Genomic DNA, 22,004 nt, shown 5'->3' with positions numbered 1-22,004 from the left:
ACAGTAAAATCACAGCTGCTGTGAACAAGAGAAAGCAAGTTGGTGATTTGAGATCTGCTTTCATGGTCACGTGCACCTGCACGCCTTTGAAAAGGCATACTTGCAGGAGGCTGTTCTAATGGCTAAGTGGATGACGAGAACCAAGAATCTTGGCTTTAAATCCTAGCCTGTCCTTACCTGACTCTATTGTGTGACCCTGTTCACCCAGCATGCATCTCCCGGTACCAAATTTTCCTTTTAAGATTGGAAGCGCTCAGAAACATTCTCTATTAAGTGCTGTCTAAAACAGAATTTAAAATGTTAGGTGTGTGGATATGAAGCATTTGCCAAAATGTGCTTGTGGGATAACTCACCAGGTAAGGACAAAAATGAATCACGTTAACGTCCCATAAGTCAGAGAATTTAGACTTAAGAGACTTTTATACTTCATATCTTTGAGAGGCATAAAAACAAAGACGCTTCACCAATTATCAAAGTATCTGCACTATGTTTCACCCATAAAGAAGAATATTTTGGCTAACAGATTTGCCACCGATATTAGATCACTGAATGCTGGATTCATCTCTCTGTCCCAGCTGCAGAAATAATTGGGTTTGACTACATGCTGTTTAGCTCTGGAATGCTGGATGTTAGACCGTCCATTGTAGTGTCGCTCTTGTAATATAGCCTTATAGCCCACCGTAGCAGGCTATACGGAGCATTAAAGGCCCTCTCCAGCGTTCACCTCAGGCGAGGGCCTTTAACAAGAGAGAAAGACTTTAAGGCTGGTATAGCCCAGCTACTGAGGGCTATAAGGCTATTCGAACATTTCACCACTAGAGGGCAGGATGTTCTAACAAATAAAACCCAGATCTGTAACTGGGGGACTGAAAAGTTTCAAACCTCCGTCCATCATCTCCTTGTGTTTGCTTTGTTCGCCCTAAGTTGACAGGGTATGCCCAGACGTGGATCCCTTGCTCACTTTGCCACTGGATTTAAGGCAGCCTGGCTAATGAGGGGTGTTACCCTGAAACTGTTCCCAGGATGCTGGTTTCCAATCCAGGGAAGACCTGACTTGGCAGTCGAGCTGGGCAGTTCCCATGAGGAACAGGGTCATGACTTATTTTCATATGGCTGGGTCTGAACTGGGGTGGCGTAGTAAGCTAAAGAACGATGATGGATTCAACCCAGATCTGTGACTTGGAGTGAGTGTCTGAAAAATGTCCACGCTCTGTCCATCATCTCCTTGTGTTTGCTTTGTTTGCCCTAAGTTGGCAGGTTATGCCCAGATGTGGGTCCCTTGCTCACTTTGCCACTGGATTTAAGCTAGCCCGGCTGATGAGGGGTGTTACCCTGAAACTGGTCGCAAGATGCTAGTTTCCGATCAGGGAAGACCTGGCTAGGCAGTCGGGCTGGACTGTTCCCATGAGGAACAGGGTCATGACTGATTAGCATATGGCCGGTTCTGAAGTTCATTAGCGCAGTGAGTTAAAGAGGGATGATGGATTCAATACAGATCTGTGACTGGGGCTGAGTGTCTGAAACGTTTCAGCTCCCTGTCCATCCACTTTTGATTGATTTAAAAAACCTTAGCAGCCCTATGGATCTGATAACGTTCAGGTTAGATGCAGATTTACAACAACACATTTTCAGGAAAGAAGTTAATGCAATAAGGGTAAATGAAAAGTCTGAGAACTAATTTCAACTATAGGATGAACATGCAGTATGAAATTCACTTTTTCCTCCTAAATTTCTGAAATTGTTTATACCGTAATATGCTTTATAAGAATGTAAACTACTGCAATATCGATGGTAAAATAACAGTCTAGAGAAGAAAATATCGAGTTACTATTGAACTTGTGATTTACTTGTGTTTCATGATAATTCCTTGGAGGCTCGTTGTTATGTTGCGCGAATGTGAATGTACCCTGAATAAACAAAAGATAAGACACGTTTGGCATAGCAGGAATAGTTGGTTTAATTAAACACTTCGGCCAGGAGCACAGTTACAGAAGGGGGTCTGAGGACTGTCTCAAAGTACAAACAATCTGAACAGTTTTTTCTATACATTTCTTATATATATCATAAAGTACTTCAGTGGATTCTTTTTTGGAAAAATAACGTGGTCCTTGTCTGTAGAATCATAAATAAAGCCCTTGATAACAAATGCAGGTGGGCCTCTACCTTGAATGGACATAATGGTGGCCAGTGGGTAACGTTTCTAGATGTCTGTCATGAGGGGCACATGAATGGTGTGTGTGCTGTATCCTGGTTGGCTCTGTGTTTCTAACTTTATGTGGCATCTGACTTTATGGGGATTAGGGAATGCGCACGCCACTCTGCCAAGGTGTGCTTTATTGGGGTCAATCTCCCATGACCATTGTGGTATCACTGCGCTTATCTGGGGGATTGACCTGAGTTTCCTATTTGCGCTGGCTATGTACCACCCCACTTGTGACCTATCAATCAGAAAGCTCAGGCTTAGATCGCAGAGCCTGCCTGACCTCGGACCTCCTTGATGGAGAGTTAATGAAGGGCAAATTTAATAATAGTGATACGATTTAATTCTTATGTGCGAGTTTATCATTATAAACATTGGTATTAATTTTCTCAATATTAACAGTTATATGTTAAAGCTGAAGTAAAATGATAGGTTTTAAGTGACACTGAAAAGCATTGAAGAAGTCATAAAATGCACAACATAGAATTGTGTTTGGAAAATCTCAAGGTAAAAAACATCTTCCACCCTCAAATTTGAAACTTTGCTAAAACAGTGAAAAGGCACTTACTTGTAGGTAATCAAAAATTATTGTAGATACGGTTGTGCTCCAGGCCCTATGGAATCGCTCAGACAGTGATATGTTGTGAAGGCTTCAGATATGAAAGCTGCCTAGTGGAATATTTTAGATTTTTTGTTATGTAAAAATTGGCTTTTTGTGAGGATTCTAAGGGATCTGTTAAGAACAATCCTCATGTTAATGACGACAGTGTCTGGGATGTTAGAGGGTTAAAATATGATGTAGTCCAGCCTCAATAAATGTCTTTGTCGTGAAAGTACATTGCATTCAGCTTGTTGATCCGACTAATTCCCTGTGTTCTAGAGCGAGGGCAGTGACTGTGAATCTGCACCAAGTGTGAAGAATTCTCCAGAGAACCGAATCCTGATCAAACGCATGATGATTAAATGTGCTGACGTAGCAAATCCCTGTCGCCCTCTGGATCTATGCATAGAATGGGCTGGGAGGATATCAGAGGAATATTTTGCACAGGTAGGAATTGCAAATTCTTATTTTGAAATAATCAATTCATTTTTAAAAGAATCAGAGTACAACATCGCAAGCTCTTGCGCATCCAGTCCATAGACCTACAATTACAAATCAAGGTAACGGCCATTACGAATGCCTTAAGTAGCTAATCCTGTATAAGGGTCTTTAAAATGTAACTCAACACATTTACGCGTTACGTTTGTTAAGTATGCAGGTTGTGGTGCCTGCCCTTCAACCAGCAAGTTATGTTATGTTATGTTATAGGTGCTTATATAGCGCGCAGCTGCCCCAGCTAAGGGGCGTCCCGGCGCTTTAATGAGCAGGAAAAGCGGCTACTGCAGAAGTGGACATGCGGCTATAACTTAACAGAGAGATCAACAGAAGAGGTGGGTTTTGATAGCCTTTCTGAATGGCAAGAGGTCCTGTAGGCCCCGAATCTGGAGTGGCAGGGCGTTCCATAGTCTTGCTGCGAGATAGCGGAAGGAGCGTCCACCCTTTCGCACGCGATTTATTCGAGGAATCACAACAAGGTGCTGACCTTCTAAGCGTAACGCGCGCCTGGGGATAGATGGGGTCAGCAAGGGACAGAGCATGGAGGGAGATGCAGAGTGCAAGATTTTAAATGCCAGACAGAGGGTCTTGAATTGAATCCTCTTGTCCACGGGCAGCCAGTGAAGTTTGGTCAAGGTGCTAGAGACCGACAGGGAGCGGGGGAGCCCTGTCAAGGCTCTTGCCGCCGCGTTTTGGACTCGTTGCAGTCTTCCTACCTCTGCCTGGTTAGCTCCCAAAAGTAGGGAGATCACATAGTCAAGTCGAGATAGAGTGGAGGACTGAACTATGAACTGGCGAGTAGGGGGATCGAAAGATTTTAGGATCGGCTTCAGATTCCGAAGGATCCCAAAACAAGTCGCGGCAACCTTTTTAGTGTGGGTAATAAAATTAAGCGACGAGTCTAGCCAGACTCCAAGGTTTTTTACCTCACTCTTGGGTTCAGGAGGGGTTCCGAGCATATCCGGCCACCATTTCACTCCCCAGGCTGAGACATCCTTTCCTACAAGTAAGACCTCAGTCTTGTTGGCGATAAGCTGTAGGTAATTAGATGTCATCCAGTTGGTAACTGCGGACAAGCCAAGTTTAAACTTGGATGAGTTCAGCCCAGAATCTTCACTCAGCAAGTGCAAGGAAGGAACAGTAGATCTGCACTAATTCAGCTTTAAAAATCATTGTTCCAATACACGGTATTAATGTACAGAATGATTTCCAATTGTAGTTCGAGGGCTAAACCTAAGTCACATTTTTTGACCATCTGCATGAGTTAAGATTACATACTACGAAATTAATATTATTTGTACATTCAGTGCTTACTCTGCTTACTAATATCTGAAATGGATGCGAAATACCTGAAACCACTCGGATCTTCAATTTAGTGCATATTTTCCTGGAAGAGCAACTACCTGTTTTTTCAAGTGGTTGATTGAATCTTGTGGTCACTAAATGCTATTAATGTGTTTGTTAAACATCGTCATAAACCTGAATTCGAAAGTTCTCTCCAATGTGCTAAAAATGCTATAGACTCTCCTTTTTAGTACATTTCAGGGAACTGTCTACTACTCGTAATTGTGCTAACTGAATACCATTCGTGAAATTGATCTTGGCGTTTGGGTTGTTTCTCAGTGGAATATGTGGACTTATTTATAGCAAGAAGGTACTAGGGACCATACTACAGAAGCTTTGCACTCGTGGAAAACTCCACACAGCAGCTTTCACCATTTAGCTCCGTGTATTATGTGAAAAAATGGGGAAAACTGGTTTTGCCACAGCATTGTTTTTCAGTCAGAACAGAAACATAAGAAGTGGAATGACGTGGAACACACTGATTATTTTCATATCAGTTTAAATGAGATACTGAAATATTAACAAGTATGTCATAGTTCATGAATAGAACAAATTGATTGAGCCCGTTGTTTGCCACTGACGTACCCAAACAATATAAAACTATTTTGCCTCAATCACGGGTACCTCTTTTACATTTGAAAAGAGGAAGAGACAAACTGATTTCTTACTTCTTATGTCATAAAAACAGCACATTGAGTGTGAAACCAGTTCAGGTCTTCTTCATCCTCGTGCAGATACCAATTGTTGCATATCCACCATTACTAAAGCAGCAGAAATGCTGCACATGGATTTGCCCTGTATATCACCGCCATATAGTCCGTGGAATGCTGCGGCATGCCTTAAAATAAATCTGTGTGGGTCGCTAATTAACTTCCCTTTGAATTTATGTTTTCAATAGAAAAGGGTAGCATTCTAACATTCACCAAATCTGATCGTATGAATATTTTTTCCATATTAGTTAAACTTTTTTTTTGCCCTTCATTCACTTGGGTCTCTGTTTATAAAAGGGAATAAGTAACTGGGGAAAAAGATGATGTAGGCAAATCTGAAGGGAAGTGCTACGTTGAAGGGAAACGTGAGGGTGGGAGAAATAAGGTTAATAGAGAGGTGATGAAGATCAAGAACTGTTACAAGGATACTGGGGGCAGTCCCTGGGGAGGGACGAGTGTGGTCTGATTTGTGGTGGTGATGTGATGGAGGCCCTTGAATGTGTATGACGGCATAACACTGTCATGGTATTGACTACATTGACGTGGAATGGTAAAGGGATTTACTCTCCGGCTAAACGTCATAAATTGTGGAAATATCTTTTAGGTAGGAGACACGATATATTAGCAATACAAGAAAAACATCTAAAATGCAGGGAGGACCACAGATTACTCCACAAAGGATATTCCCTGATCTTCTGCTCCCACCAAACATAATGGGGTTGCCCTCCTCTTACTCTCATCCCTTAAGTTCCCTCTGAAGGACAGGAAATCGGACAACGAAGGGAGGTTAATAATGGTCAAAGGGAAAATATTGGACAGGATCTGTACAAAAGTATCAATTTATACTCTCAAATCAGCACAGGCTGCCTTTCTCAAATCATTTCTCACTCTCTTCGGGTGCTTTGCAGAGGGCGAGATTATCCTCATGGGAGATTTTAACCTTATTTGGGATCCAGAATTAGACAGTACCCATCCACAACGCTCTGCCACAGGCGACTTCCTTAAACCCCTAAAACTATCAATTTTATCAGTGGGCTTGAGGGCAGCACACCCTTCTGTTCGTGATCACACTTTCTTCTAATCCTATTGCTTAGATTCAAGACTTGATTATGTATGTATAAGTCAGTACTTGGAATATTAAATTTTGGCCTCCACCTTTCATCCTATTACATTCTCAAACCATGCCCCTGTAGAGCTTACACTAGATTGTATGGCTACCACACCTAAATTCCGCCTGTGGTTTTTCCCTGGATCCTTCACCAGATATCATCTCTTCCAAGACAAGATACGCAACACTATCAGATAATTCTTTATGAATGTTCCTCAAGACACCACCTTGTCCACCACGTGGGACACCTTGGGACAGAGCTCCAAACGGCGGAGCGAATTCACAAGGACACTCCCGCCCTTGCACTACAGAGGAAGGTGGCAGACATTAGAGCAAATTTTAGTGCGATTAACTCAAATAGAGCAGAGTTTACCCTGCTACACCTCAAACATGTGACATATGACCGGAGAAATAAGGCAGATGCAATTTAGCGCGACAATTGTGGGTCAAACATGAGCAAATCTATACCAGTCACCTCCACAAAGAAATGGGGGAGATAGCCAAGATCAAACAAGAAAAAGCAAAGGCTTTACGTAACTTTTATAAGACCGTATACACGTCTGAGGCACCCAGAGAGGAGGCACAACTAGAATTCTTGAGTGGGTTTGAATAACCCCAAGTGATTGTTACTCAAAATGAGGAACTAGGTAGCCCGGTCAGGGACGATTAAGTCCAAATGACAATCAGTGCCTTAAGTGACATAAATCACTGGGACGTGATGGGGTCACAGCCCAGTTTTACCAAACCTTCAGCTCTGATCTCATACCTCACCGAGCCAGGTCTTGAGGTCCTTTCGGAATTTCTGTAGTATCAGGCACTGTTGGAGGTGAAAGGGGAGTTCGTTCCAGGTCTTGGCTGCGAGGTAGGAGAAGGATCTTCCACCTGCTCTGCTCTGTAGAAACATGGGACGGTGGCTAGGGCGAGGTCGCCTGAGCGGAGGTTTCTCTTGGGGACGTGGGAGGAGATTTGGTCATTGAGGTATTGGGGTCCGCTGTTGTGGAGGGCTTTGTAGGAGTGTGTGAGCAGCCTGAAGGTTATTCTTCTTTCGACGGGGAACCAGTGGAGGTCACAGAGTTGTTGGGTGATGTGGTTGTGTTGTGGGATATCAAGGATAAGTCTGGCTGCAGCGTTCTGAATGGTCTGAAGTTTGCGGAAGAGTTTTTTGTTGATTCCGGCATAGAGGATGTTGCCGTGGTCCAGTCTGCTGGTGATGATTGAGAGGGTGGCGGTTTTCCTGAAGTCGAGGGGGATCCACTTGAATGTCTTGCGAAGTATGCGGGGGTGTTGACTCATGCGGAGGATACGGCATTGATCTGGCGATTCGTTGTGAGTGAAGAGTCGAGTATGATGCCGAAGTTGCGTGCATTACCCATAGGTGTGTGTGGGTTTCTAAGGGCAGGGTGCCACCAGGTGTCATCCCATGCAGAGGGACTGGCATCCACTTGCATGGTTACTCTGTTATGAACCCCAATGTGCCCCAATATAGGCCTAGGAAGCTACACAACCTTTCTACCTACATCTGTCCTACCTTGCTCTGCATGACGGTTATGGCACTGACCATTTACCTAGTTATTTGCTGAATAAATGTCGATCAGTTTTCTCTGAAACTGGCCTCATTTAATATGCATGAGGATTCCAAGTATTGTATCTTAATCACCTGCCCAGGACATGCACAGCAGGATTAATATCTTCTGTAGAATAGTTCTGTACAAAAGTCACCACATTCTTGGACAACAGGTCCACCAGGGGAAACCATTACATATCTAGGTAGAACCCCTGAGGGTACTTTTGGGGTATAAAAGAACCACACCTTCACTGGGAAACCAGAGGAGAAGCTTCCACGCTGACACTAGACGCTAGACGCTAGACGCTGAGGTCCCTGCCTGTAGAAAGCTACAACACGCAGTGGTCTGACATTGCTTGTCCAACTCGAGACCAAGACGGGGTCCTTCATTCTCTCCCATCAGGTAATGGGATTGACTCTTTCCCAAGGGATTCTTGGCTTTACACCCACATACATGCTAGGTACTCTTAGATAGGGTTTGCATCATAGGAGTTTGCTTGATTACTGCCATATATCGATATGCCTGCATATATTTACTGTTTTAGCACCATGGTAGAATTCTACCTTTTATTTATTTTGTCAGTGCTTGTAATCTTCAATCAATCAATCAGGGGTTTATGAAGCACACTACTCACCCGTTAGGGTCTCAAGGCACTGGGGGAGAGGGGGGGGCAGTTCCTTTCGTGTCATCTAAAGAGCCAGGTCTTGAGGTCCCTCCTGAACTGGGCAGTGTAGGGCTCTGCCAGATGTGTAGGGGGTGGCCGTTCCAGGTCTAGGCTGTAAGGTAGGAGAAGGGCTTTCTACCCGCTCTTTTCCTGTAGAAGCGTGGGATGGTGGCCAGGGAGAGGTTGGCTAAACGGAGGTTTCTCTTGGGGCGTGGAAGCAGAGACGTTTGTTGAGGTATTGTGGTCCGATGTTGTGGAAGGACTTGTGCGCGTGCATGAGCAGCTTGAAGGTGATAGTTCTTTCAACGGGGAGCCAGTGCAGATCACAAAAGTGTTGGGTGATGTGGTTGTGCCTGGGGATGTCGAGGATTAGTCTGGTTGAGGCGTTTTGGACAGTATGGAGTTTGCAGAGGAGTTTTCTGTTGATTCCGGCATAAAGGGCTTTGCTGTACTCTAGTTTGCTGGTTATGAGAGAGAGTGTGACTGTTTTTCTGGATTCGTGGGGGATCCATTTGAATGTCTTATGTAGTATGCAGAGGGTGTTGAAGCAGGTTGAGGGGACGGTGTTGATATGGCGGTTCATAGTAAGCGAGTCCAGTATGATGTTGTGGTTACGAGCATGGTTTGTCAGGTGGGTGGGTTTTCAGGAGCGGGGGGGCCACCAGGTGTCATCCCAAGCTGTGAGGGTGGAGCCGAGGATGATGACCTTTGTTTTCTCTGAGTTGAGTTTCAGGCAGCTGTCCTTCATCCAGGTTGCGCCGGCTTTCATCCCTTCATGGAAGTTGTGCTTGCTGATGTTGGGTTCCTTTTTGAGGGAGAGGATGAGCTGGGTGTCATCAGCGTAGGAGATGATGTTGAGCCTGTGGTTTCTGACGATGGTAGCTGTTGTAGATGTTGAAGAGGGTGGGGCTGAGGGAGGATCCTTGGGGTACTCTGCATCTGGTCTCTGTTGGTTCTGGGACATAGGGCGGGAGTCTGACACTCTGTGTTCTACCTGTGAGGAATGAGTGTATACAGATTAGGGCCATACCTTGGATGCCAGCATCTTGGAGCTTGGTGGCTAGTGTGTAGTGGGAGATGGTGTTGAAGGCTGCTGATAGGTCCAGGAGGATGAGGGTTGCCATTTGACCCTGGTTGAGGAGGGCACGGATGTTGTCAGTGGTGGCGAGGAGGGTTGTATTGCTGCTGTATTTGCTGCGGAATCCATATTGGGAGTGGTCTAGGACACTGTTCGCTTCGATGATGTATGCTAGTTGGGTGTTGAAGGCCTTTTTGATGACTTTGGCTGCAAAGGGAAGCAGCGATATGGCCCTGAAATTCTTGAGGTCCATCGGATCTGCAGAGGGTTTTTTGAGGAGGAGGTGACTTTGGCGTGCTTCTAGTCATCAGGAATGTGGTGGTCCCAAGTGAGCAGTTGATCGTTCGTGTAGCTTGTGTGTGATGGCTGTGGCGGCCCTGTGGAAGATGTGGGGTGGACTGCGGTCTCCGGAGTGAATTCTCTTCATGGTCTTCAAGGTGTCTTCTGTCATGAGTGGGGTCCAGGTGAGTAGGGTCAGTTGGGTGGCGTTGCTGGGGGTGGGAGTTGAGACACTGCACAGGTCTTGGTCGCCGAAGTTGTCGTAAACCGTCTTGACCCTGAGGTGAAAGAAGGAGCTGAGTCTGTTGCAGAGGTCTGGGGAGGGTGGGACGTCTGTTGTTTCGCTGTCGGGTTAGGCAAATTTCTTGATGATGGAGAAGAGTTCCTTGGAGCTGTGGGTGTAGGAGAGGATTCTGTCTTGGAGGAAGTTCTTCTTTGTGGCTTTGCTGAGTTGGTGATGTGCTGTAGTGGCTTTACTGTAGGCGGTGCGTTTTCCTGGGCTTTTGCTGTTTCTCTAAGTCTTTTTGAGTCGTCGGCAGGAGCGCTTGGATTCTTGGAGTGTCGTGGTGAACCAGCTTGCTTTCTTGTTGTGTCACCCTGTAGCCTTCCGGAGGGGGTGAGTGTGTCGGCATAGTTAGTGAACCATCAGTGGAGGTTGCTTGCTGCTGTGTTGGTGTCTGGTGTAGTAGGGAGTGGAGGGCTGGTGAGGGTGGATGTGAGGTGTTCTTCAGTGGCTTTGTTCCAGCTTCTGCGTGGGAGGCGGCGTGCATGCTTGTGTGCGGTGGGTTTTCTAAAGGAGAGATGGATGCAGTGGTGGTTAGTCCAGAGTGGTTCCATGATGTGGCTGCAAAAGATGCTGTTTCCTCCTGCAAAGACGGGGTTGAGTGTGTGTCCTGCTGTGTGAGTGGGGGCAGAGACAAGTTGCTTCAGTCCTATGTCGGTGAGGTTCTCTAGGAGGGCGGTGGTACTGGGGTCGTCGTGGTTGTCCAGGTGGAAGTTTAGGTCTCTGAATAGTATATAGTCTGTGGAGGCGAGGGCGTGGGGTGCGATGAGGTTGGTGAATGGAGCACAGGAGTCAGGTGGTCTGTAGACGAGGGTTCCAAGGAGCGTCGTTTTCGGTTTGTTCTGGATCTGGAAGGGGAGATGTTCCATGGTGGGCAAGGCGTCATCCGGGTCGGTGGTTGTCATACGGAGGTAGTTTTTGTGGACGATAGCGATGCCTCCTCTTGGGCAGGTGGGGCAGTCTTTCCTCAGGATCTTGTATCCATCGGGGATGGCGGTTGTGATGTTGGGTGCGGAGCTGGCATTGGTCCAGGTCTCTGTGAGGAAGGCGACGTCGGGTATGTGAGTGTTGAGGAGGTCGCAGATTTCTATGGTGTGTCTGTGCAGGGAGCGCATGTTGAGGAGGATGCAGTTCAGTGGTTTGTGTTTGCTGGCATCCTGGGGGCTACGTCTGGGGTCCAGAGGGGAGTGAAGGTGGGCAGCAGTGTTGGGAGGAGATTGGGCCTTGGGTGTTGCTTGGCGTCAAGAGCCGTAGTCGTTGCTGTGTCTGTGGTTGAGAGCGTTGAGGGTGCTGGGGTCATTCCAGTGGCGGGTCTGGGGACCAGGGTCTCCTATGCTGGTCGCAGTTGGGCTGCGGACAGGTGAATTTGGGCTTGCCTTTGGTGAGTCAGCGGCGTGGCTGCAAAGCAGACACCATTAAGTAGAGGTCGGGGGAGGGCGGTCAGCTGGAAGGTGGGAGCGACACGCTGGGGGGATGAGAAGTGGGGTAGCAGCGGCAGGGAGTGTGGGAAAGGATCAGAGATAGAAGCAAAAAGGAGCAAAGCAAAACAGAAAGAGCAACAAAGAGAAAGAGCAAAACAGATCGAGCAGAAAAAGAAAAATGGGCAAGAGATAGAAGCAAAAAGAGCAGAAGGAAAACAGAAAGATCTAAAGAGAAGGGCAAAACAGAAAGCAACAAAAGAAAGAGCAAAACAGCAAGCAAAAAGAGAAAAATGGGCACAGAAAACAGAGACAAATAGCAGAAGAGCAGAGTGCTCTTTCACTAGGCCACCAGCGATGAGGCGCAGGCAGAAGCCTGCAGGTGGAGGAGGGCCTCGAACACCTACTTGGCACGGAGCTTGGGCTCAGAGGGCAGTCCCTCAATGGTGGAGCTGTGCGGGGGAAGAGCAGTGACACAAACCAGGAAGGTCAGTGGTCAGTGTCCACGCAGCGGCCGCCACTAAGTAGGGGTCAATGGGAGGGTGGTCAGCCGGGAGGCGGGAGCGACACGCTGGGGGGGTGGGACTGCGGGGTTAGCAGGGAAGGGATGAGACATAGAAGCAAAAAAGAGCAAAGGCAAAACAGAAAGAGCAAAACAGAAAGGGCAAGACAGAAAGAGCCACAATGAGAAAGAGCAAAACAGAGTGAGATAAAAGGGCAAAATGGGCAAGAGATATAAGCAAACAAAAAAGGGCAAAAGAGCAAAAGAGAAGGGCAACACAGAAAGAGCAACAAGAAAAAGAGCAAGACGAGGTGAGCAAAAAGAGAAAATGGGCAAGATATAGAAACAAATAAGAGCAAAAGATAAACAGAAAGAGCAAAACAGAAGGGCAAAACAGAAGGAGCAACAAGAGAAAGAGCAAGACAGCGAGCAAAAAGAGAAAAACTGGCACAGTAAAGAGAGAGAATAGCAGAGGAGCAGAGTGCTCTTCCACTAGACCACCAGGTTTGAGGCGCAGGCAGGAGCATGCAAGGCCTCGAACACCTACCTGGCACGGAGCTCGGGCTCAGAGGACAGTCCCTCAATGGTAGAGCTTTGTGGGGGAGAGCCGTGACACTGTCCAGAAAGGGAAATGGTCTTGTATATCTTTTTCTGTCTAATGATTGCCGCAGCAAACATGTTTTATTCTAGAATGACATTGGTTCAATAAATGCTTATTGAAAACGTCCACATCGTTTATTCTGTGTATCTCTCTGAGACCAAGTGAGCACGAGGGACTGAGCGAAAAGTAGTGCACTGTTTCCACGATCCCTGAAGGATCAAGTGTTGTCATGTTCGATAGTTGCCAGAAACTATTTGCTCCTTGGTAAGGTTAGGGGGCTTATGGTGGCACTGTGAGCTAGCTGGTCTAAAGGCTAGCGTATCCTTTGGGGGTGTCTGGAATCAATCTCAACACCAGTTAGTTTATGTTGTCAAAACGCGCAGATCCTATGTATTATTAGGAACTGCATGACAACTCCCTCGATGAGTGAAGCGCTGATCTCAGTCATTCCGAAACCAGGGAAGGACCCTTAATACTGTGCCTCTTATATGCTAATAGTGCTACTTAATTTGGATGCAAAACTCCACACTAAAGTCTCTGCTACTAAACTGGAAGGCATTATACCAAATTAAGTCCATCCAGACCAATCTGGCTTTATTCAAGGGAGACAAGTACACGATAACTTAAGGAGGTTGGCCCACCTTGTTGAAAAGGCTACCAAAAAACTGATCTTAGCAATCCTTCTGACATTGGGTGGACTGGTCCTTTCTCTTCCACACACTCCGCAGATTCAGCATTAGTGAAAAATGTATAGCCATGGTTCAGGTGAACAATATGACTCTACTATCACGAGTACTAGTCAGTGGAGTGGGCTCGTACTTATTTGATCTAGCACGAGGCACAAGTCAGGAGTGTCCACTTTCACCACATTTATTTGCTCTTAGAATAGAATCCCTCCCAGCCACAGTAAGGGTGACACCCAAGATCCGAGGCATCCCTTTTGGCTCAGTAAACCTCAAGATTTCACTTTTTGCGGATGATGTACTACTCTTCCTTACTTCACCAGTTTCCTCTCTTGCAGCCCTACAGCAAAAATTAGCCCCCTATGAAACTGTGGCAGGTTATCGTGTTAATCTCCATAAATCTTTCCTCCTCAACCTGATCCTACCCCCACTAGAGATGGAGATGTTGACCAGCTCAACTCCCTTTAAATGGGCAAAGAAAGACCTCACTTATCTGGGGATTAAAATAACACCCAAGGTTTCTGATTTGTTTTCCTCTAACTATCCTCTGCTTCTCCAACAACTTAAAGCTGATCTTAAAAGATGGGTACCAACGTACTTATTGTGGTTGGGTCGTTTTGATGCCATCAAAATGACTGTCTTACCATGGCTGTTATACCTATTCCAGGGACTCCCCATAGAGCTAAACAGACTTTCTATTATATTTTAGGGGAGCACAACTGAGGGTGATATCCGAATGGTCAATGAACAAATCAGAACAGCACTGGCTCTATATGGATAGAGCAGTGGTGGGTCATTATGTGTGGGATGTTCTATGGAAAGCAAAAATAGACCGACCCCCCTAAGGGATATCCATGCACATGACCCTTAAAGTATGCAATACCATAAGTCGCATGGCTGGGTGAGCCACCGTCTTCTCACCCTACACCCCTATCCACTTTAATTCTTCACACCTGCACTCACGCCAGGTCCCTTAGATCAGTAGAGAAAAGGGGAATGCCTCACTCTCTGCGATCTGTTCCATGGATGTGACATTCTTACCATCGAAAACTGTCAAAGAAATGTTGTCTACCAGCCTTGGAGAGGCATCATTATGCTTAACTGAAACACTGGGTCCATCATCCAGTCGTACCATCTCAATCCTCTATGCTCACTTACTCAATACTGTACCATGACCTTGCCATGACATATCAAATTCTGGACTACGATACTATCAGATAACAATGTCAGTAGGTGGAAAAAGATGCAACAGATGGACCCAGTTGCCAATGTTTTCTTTTAAGCATCCATCATGACATTTCTCGGTCTTCTTGCTTGATGATTAGTGTAGATAACACTATAGCTAAGGTTTTTCACATAACTCACCGTCCTCAATACAGGAAGAGGACAAAAATAATGCGTTACTCTCACAGCATAACTCCATTTTTGAGACTATTTGATCAGGCCCTCCAGTTCTCCGAGAATAACTAAGCAATGTTCCTGGCAGAGAACAAGAGCTAATGTCCAAGGGGATGCACACCATGCATACCGTACTCTGTTCTATTCTCGCACAGGGCCAGACTGGCAACTGAAACTGGCCCTGGCAAACTCCTCGGCCAGCCCCCCAGGGGGTTGAAGGGGTGCGGTTGAGATGTTTGCAATGGCCAGTTCCAGCCGATTTTGTTACCGGGGGCCGATATTGCCAGCCCGGTAACAAAAATGCCCCCCCAGGGGCTCAAAACCGGCCCCACCCTGGTGGCCCCCAGGGAAATTCCGGTGCCCGCTATGGCCAGTCCGGCCCTGTTCTCGCACCATTGCAGAAATCAGAAGGAAGTACCGACCAATGTCCAATTTGCTAACAACCCCTTTGCTAACACTGGTAGCTATTAAATAATCTTGTAGTTAGCTTTTATTTCCAACTGCCAGTGGAAACCGTATTGATGTACAGTGCAAAACTGAATTAATTAGTGCATCAGAGGTTGTATTGATTAATATTGGTAATTATGACATGAGCGCAGCAAATTTTTGTTTTATGGTAATAAGACCTTAGAGATGAGCCAGTACAGCTGTTGATGACGTCTTGATCAAATATATCTGCTTTAGAGCAGAGGGACCGTGTAATGAAAAATATTATAAAATCAAAAATCATCACAGAGGAATTTGGATAGTATATTTTCTCTTACGAAATTATTCAAAGAATCAAAGCTTCTGATTACAAAGGATAAAAGACAGTCACCATCTTTAAACATTCAACAAGAAACCATTTAGCTATATCCTTTATTCGAGAAAGCGAAACCGATCTCAGTTAAGGAGAATATTGGTAATAACACCAACAGAATATAAGAAGAATATCTAAAAGAGCCCACACTCATTTCAGATTGAGATTGAGCATCAGAAATACCATGGGAGGAGAAGGAACCATCGTCAAAGTTTGGACAGATTTGTATTTTCCACCACTTTTCATTGCAAGAATTGCTTCTGAGCAATTGAGACAAACGTGTCTATCCAAGCTCAGATGCAACAGGCCTGGCAGGGGACATGATCCTAATGCATCCCACGCCTCACCCAGATAACATTAGGCAGTGAGATCCCTGGAAACTCCGGCGGTGTTTTTGTGGGGACGGCAGATTCAACCCAACCCCTTGAGTGCAGCTTAAGGAATTCTTGGTGAGTTCTGAGACCATCGTGAGCCCAAGGTGGTGCAGTTCGGCCAAGATACGCGCTGAGCCAAGTGGCATCAGCCAAAGTAAAGGTGCACCGCCCCAGGGCTTAGCAGCAACTGGCCATGGTGGAGAGTAAGAACAGCGTATTTATACAAGTATTTGTATATCTGGGTTTGTGTCAAAACACATGGGTTGATGCATGGGAATGCCCATGCTCCACCCATGTAAAGCCTACCCGATGCAAAGTTGCATGAGGCAGCCCTGTATGCTTCCTTGTCTTACTTTGTATTTGCTAAACGACGCAAAGCGGCTTTGCTGCCTTCGTAAATCCCAGTTAAGGACTTGCCTTGCTACTACTTACATCACACAAGGACAATGCAAGCCCTTTGTAATTCTGTCTCTAGCAGTTTACCAGACTATCATTTGAATATTTCTGCCATCTGAGTCTTTCACGTGTACACATGAGGATGTACATTCTGATTTCTAAATACGTTTAATGATAGGACAGATGTGAAAGGCAACATGTTGATTAAAATATTTTTTTATTTTATTTTATCACATATTGCATGATAATGATATATTTATTTATTGTATTGCCTTTAGACGGATGAAGAGAAAACGCAAGGACTCCCAGTGGTAATGCCAGTGTTTGACCGACACACTTGCAGCATCCCAAAGTCTCAGATATCCTTTATTGACTATTTCATCACTGACATGTTCGATGCTTGGGATGGTAAGAACCTTCTGATTGATGCACCTAGATAGACAAATGTAGCATTTGTGGTACAGGAGAGGGTATAAAAAAGCTTGAGCTAATCTGGCTTTGAACAAGGACAAAAGCCATTGTATAGTAGTAAGGATTTCCTGACAGAGTGGCCATAAACTTTATTTATTTGAGGAAATGTCTAGGGCAAGCTATCCATGACATACATTGAGATAGAAGTAGTATGACAGAGCAGGGATGGGGAAAAATTCCAGAGATCGTCACAAACGATTTGAGCTACAGAGCTGTGAAGACTTTAAGGGTGGATGTTGATTAGGAGAAATGCACACTTTTACCAAAATATTATTGTGGTTTAATATTATGGGTTCTTGTTAATCCATTGACCGCAGTGCGAATTCTGCCATAGTGCGGGCGATTTAATCATTGGGCGGGGTTTGGACGGCCCTCGGCCGTCCTCCACACACGCCCACCGTCATGTGGGACGGCCGGGGGCCATCCACAGCACCGAACGGGTTAATAATACACTACAACTAATAATAATAATAATAATAATAATAATAATAATAATAATAAAAATAATCTTTCTTATATTACATTGATATTCCAGTCATATTTACATTACGATAAATATTGACATTTGTCAATATTGCAACTAAATTGTTGAAGTGTATTACATGTACTTATTTGATTTTTCATACAATATTTTAATTAATATTGATTAATTATGTAGTGCATTCAAAACATATATCATTGTTATTCAATGGCTTATTTTTAGAAAATGTGGTGATTCTAATTGGAAATTGTAATTTCTGGTAGTAAAAAAAAGAGTGTATTCTCCTGATTTCAGAACCTAAGCGAACTCTGTAATAAATTAGATGCTTCTCTAAAACTACAAACCCTTCTTTTGTCTCCTTGATTTCTAAATCTTGATTATAGGGAATGATATCACACTGTAGGCACACACCATTTACTTGGCTAACATGTATTCATGGTCAAAATATTAAGCGCCTCAAAGAAAATGTAACTTTGAAGCCTCTTAAACAATGTAACACCAAAAGCAACCTACAACTTAATATGTAGGGTGTGTGTATAAACACATTTGACTCAAATAATGCATAAGTCTATGGCCAGATCCCCTAACAAACTTGCCACAATTGCTCAACCCCAGCTGCGCATGAACTTTGACCTTGGTGCAGCTGGGATTTACTGCAGGGGCCTGTCCTATAGTCGACCCCATCCTTAGATCTGTGGTTGTTTTACAGATGATGGCCTTGTCTTAGTTCTCCTGAAGAAATATTAAATATTTGTATTGTGGACCCTCACACACCCTATTGGTGTAATGCCTCATCATTGGGTCCCACCCTGGTTCCTAAAAACCAGGGTAGGCTCAACCATCTTCCAGGGAGCACTCTGGTTTCCCTATATTTTGGGTACCACTGATAAGATTAATATGTTTAATACGTTTAAAAGGTTGGGTTGTGCGGGGAGGAGTTACTATCCCTATACCCTATAAAGAAGTTGACATGTCAGCTCATCAGACAGTCAGTGAACCAGGGTCGAGGACTATCTGCAAAGACCAACCTGAAAATCAAAATATTGAGATTAAGCCAAACATGGTAAGTGTCTACTAAGTGTTGTGTAGATCCATAAACCTATGCTAAAAGATAGTAGCAAATCAATGAATATCACCCCCGTTGATTTGCATGATACCTGAGCTGTGTACGGCGGGCTTAATATTTCAACAGCCTGCCAAAATTCATACAGATTCATGAAAAGCACCAGCGTTATTATCATATGAAATGTTTTGCTCTCTCTTTAACCCCCCCCCGATTGATATGCCACAAAACAATATCTGCTAAATGCTTGCCTAAATAAATAAGGACACCACAGTTACTAGCAAACTAACACTTTTTTCATCTACCCTTTAGCTGTGCCCCCACAAATCAGAATAAATTGTAAAATACTAAGATTAGGATAGACATAGTTTTGTACAAGTTCATCAAACAGCACTAACAATATAGGGTAATCAAAGATACACCTTACCAACAGTGAAACTATGTCTAATTTTTAACTACTTCATGACCACAAAAATTGCTTTAAGCAATAGTTTAATAAAAAATATTGAATGGATTTATAGTTTATGTAGTCCAAAATGTGTTATAGAAAGCTCTGGTAGGCAGTGCTTACTATAGCAAATTCTGTACTACAAGAGAAAAGGCCTTGAATTTTCAGATGTAGAACTGAGTACTATAATGATAATTGTTTGTAAATTGGAGACCTGTTCAGAAAATCTCTGAAACAATGTAAACAGAGGTTGAATTGTAAAAATAATAAGAACAATTGTGAGAATAGAAGCAAAAGAAATGTAGCTATAATTTGTTTTTAACATTTTCATATTTTTGTTATAAGCATTTATTTAAAAATAATCGAAATTAGTGAATGTTGATTTTAGATATAAGTATTGTGTACAAGCCCTTCTTCCTTTAAAAGGTATTATAACAGATAAGGAAGTGATTCTGTGAGGAAATGTTTGTTTCTGTGATTATCCACTAAGTGTCATTGGTGATAGGGTCCTTTTTATGAATATGGAACTTCAATCAAAATGTAATAGTCCCACAAAGGAGCTCTTCTATCTTCAAAAACATCTGGATGAGGTAACAGAGATCTTGAGTTTAAGGTCAAAATGACCAAAATGATTGAAGAGGCAGTGCACAAATATTTTGACGATCAAGAGGCACATATCCCATACAAAGAATTGTAAAACCCATGCTTCACTATCATAAGGCTCTTTGTCCAAGTTTTAAATTGATTTATCCTGTTGTCTATGGACACAGTTTGACCCAAATGCCTAAATATTGCATCCTGTATATCTGTTACAAGAAGGAATAGAGTAAAAGTGGATATTGGGTATAGAGGTATCGGCCTTGAAACTTATTGTCTGATCTGGAGTGCTTCTTTAGGTGTGAAGACCTCCTCATTACTGACACATATCTGCTTCTCAGGAAGACAGACACAATGGAAAGTGAAGCCTACGCTCTTGGCTCTTTGGTCTCTATTTTGACTATTGCATTTATCAGTATTAAGCAGTTTTTAATATAGCTAATGAACTTTATTCCACCAACATTTATCATCGAATATGCCCAGATGGGAGTACAGTGTCAAGAACGGATACGTTTGATGTCATAGCATTACTGATGAAGTTCAGTGGCGTAGGAAAAGCCCCTACAGGCCCCACAGTGTGGGGGGAGGGCCCGAACATCAGGGCCCCACCCTCTGGCACTGTGCACAGGCTAAGAGCGCTCGACTGGGTCCAGAGGGTGGCAGCTTCCTTCAAGTACTTTGCAGGGGGGGGTCAAGTTTCATTACACCGCTGATGAAGTTATAGATATCCTGGAACCCCAATTAGAAGAACATCCCAGCTTATACAGCATATGCTTGTTTTAGAACTCCTGCACACTACTCTGACTTTGGGGAATTTCAGTGCCACAATCTTCAGATTCAAAGACTAACTCAGAACAGTTTTTCATGTTGGTGGCATTAACCCTCCCAGCACCAACTCTTTGGTTTGTCAGCCTCATGGTTCATATACTGTACTATGAGACTGACTAACCATGACAGAAAGCAAATATATATGTATACCTCTTGGCAGTATTGTGGCTTTGCTATGCAGACCCACTCTATCTCAGTTAGTTGGTGTTAGTTGGTGTGCCAGTAATGTTAATATAGTTGCTTGGTAAACTGAGCATGTGCCTGAACTTCATCGTTCCATTAGCCATTTTTTGTGAGCATTTGTTTTCCTAAAATTTGTCTATATTGTAAAAAGGTAATTGACTCCCTTCTTTAACTTTGTTTCTCTTCAAGCATTTGCACATCTGCCGACCCTGATGCAGCACCTGACGGACAATTACAAATACTGGAAAGCCTTAGATGAGATCAAGTGCAAGAGCCTCCGGCCACCACCTGAGATCAGCGACTAAGTGAAAGAGAGATGTTGGTCGCACTATGAATCAAAGCCTCCTGTATTTACAGTGGGAAGGACATAACCTTTCTTTCCATGTGATGGATTCTACACGGCAATACCACGCGGAGCCATGATTCACCCATTTCTGAAATATGCCACACACTGTAGAGTTTTTATTGTTTCTGGTGCAAGTGGAGAAGATTGTTCTACATTTCTTTTCTCCACATGTGTGGCTGAGAAAGGACTTATAGAAAGTACTGAAATCGTCCATCCCCAAACTTTCTATATGCCAGCATCATTACCAGTTTGCAGTATAAGACCACTGATAATATCCAAATATCCTTCAAGATGGAAAAACACAAATTACCTCCATGCATGTGGTATGAATAGAATTAGGTGGCCATGAATCCTTACAACTTTAAAGAATATGGGCCAGATGTAGGTGGCTAAATACCAGTCGATAACGCCGAAATTTGTTAAATTTCTGCATTACCGACTGGTGTTTGGCTGAGTGCAGTGCAGGTGAGTTGAAACCTACTTGCAAAGTAAGGAATTGCAAAATAGCGATTCCTTATTTTGCTCTTGCATTTAAGGAATCGGAAATACCGATTCCTTAAATGCAATGTACGTAGCACTAAAAAAAGTGCACTTCAGCCTTAAGGAATCGCTAATTACCACCAACTTCAAGTTGGTGGTAAGTAGCGATTTCCTTTAAAAAAGCACTGTTTAGCTTTTTTATATGTGCCATGTGTCACACACTCATGCCCTTAGGGCATGGATGTGTGCCACATGTGCACACATGCACATTTCAGGGGTGCAACAGGGTGTCCTGGACACCCTGGCACCCTTGAAATAGCTCCCGCTATTAGCGATTCGGTAATACTGAATATCTTCCCAATTATTCCTATGGGCCTCCTAGCCCATAGGAATGATTGGCTAGGTATTAACTAATCGGTAATTGAGATTCTTTATTAAGGAATGTTAAGGAATCTCTAATATTTTAGCGATTCCTAACTACATTCCATTTAGCGAGTCCTTAATAGCGATTTGGTAAAAATCGCTATTAAGGACTCTCCAAATGGAAGTTGCCTACATCTGGCCCTATGTGTTTTTTCACCTGACTGTGATTCCGCTTATGGTTGCATT

At 44.0% G+C, this 22,004-nt stretch overlaps 1 protein-coding gene across 2 annotated transcripts in view; it reads left to right on the top strand.

Moving 5' to 3' along the window:
- The window catches only part of PDE8B (phosphodiesterase 8B), a 1,092,370-nt gene extending 1,070,874 nt beyond the window's left edge, over window positions 1–21,496 (top strand). For both annotated transcript variants that reach the window (XM_078677318.1, XM_078677317.1), the window contains 3 exons: window positions 3,081–3,248; window positions 16,777–16,906; window positions 20,759–21,496. In XM_078677318.1, coding sequence (XP_078533444.1) covers window positions 3,081–3,248; window positions 16,777–16,906; window positions 20,759–20,874 — 414 coding nt within the window. In that variant the 3' untranslated portion in view covers window positions 20,875–21,496. The remainder of the gene's footprint in view (window positions 1–3,080; window positions 3,249–16,776; window positions 16,907–20,758) is intronic.
- The last annotated feature ends 508 nt before the right edge of the window (window positions 21,497–22,004 follow it).

The sequence above is a fragment of the Lissotriton helveticus genome, chromosome 2_1, assembly GCF_964261635.1.
Source record: "Lissotriton helveticus chromosome 2_1, aLisHel1.1, whole genome shotgun sequence".
Taxonomy (NCBI): Eukaryota; Metazoa; Chordata; class Amphibia; order Caudata; family Salamandridae; genus Lissotriton; species Lissotriton helveticus.
This window is presented reverse-complemented; position numbering and strand designations above follow the sequence as displayed.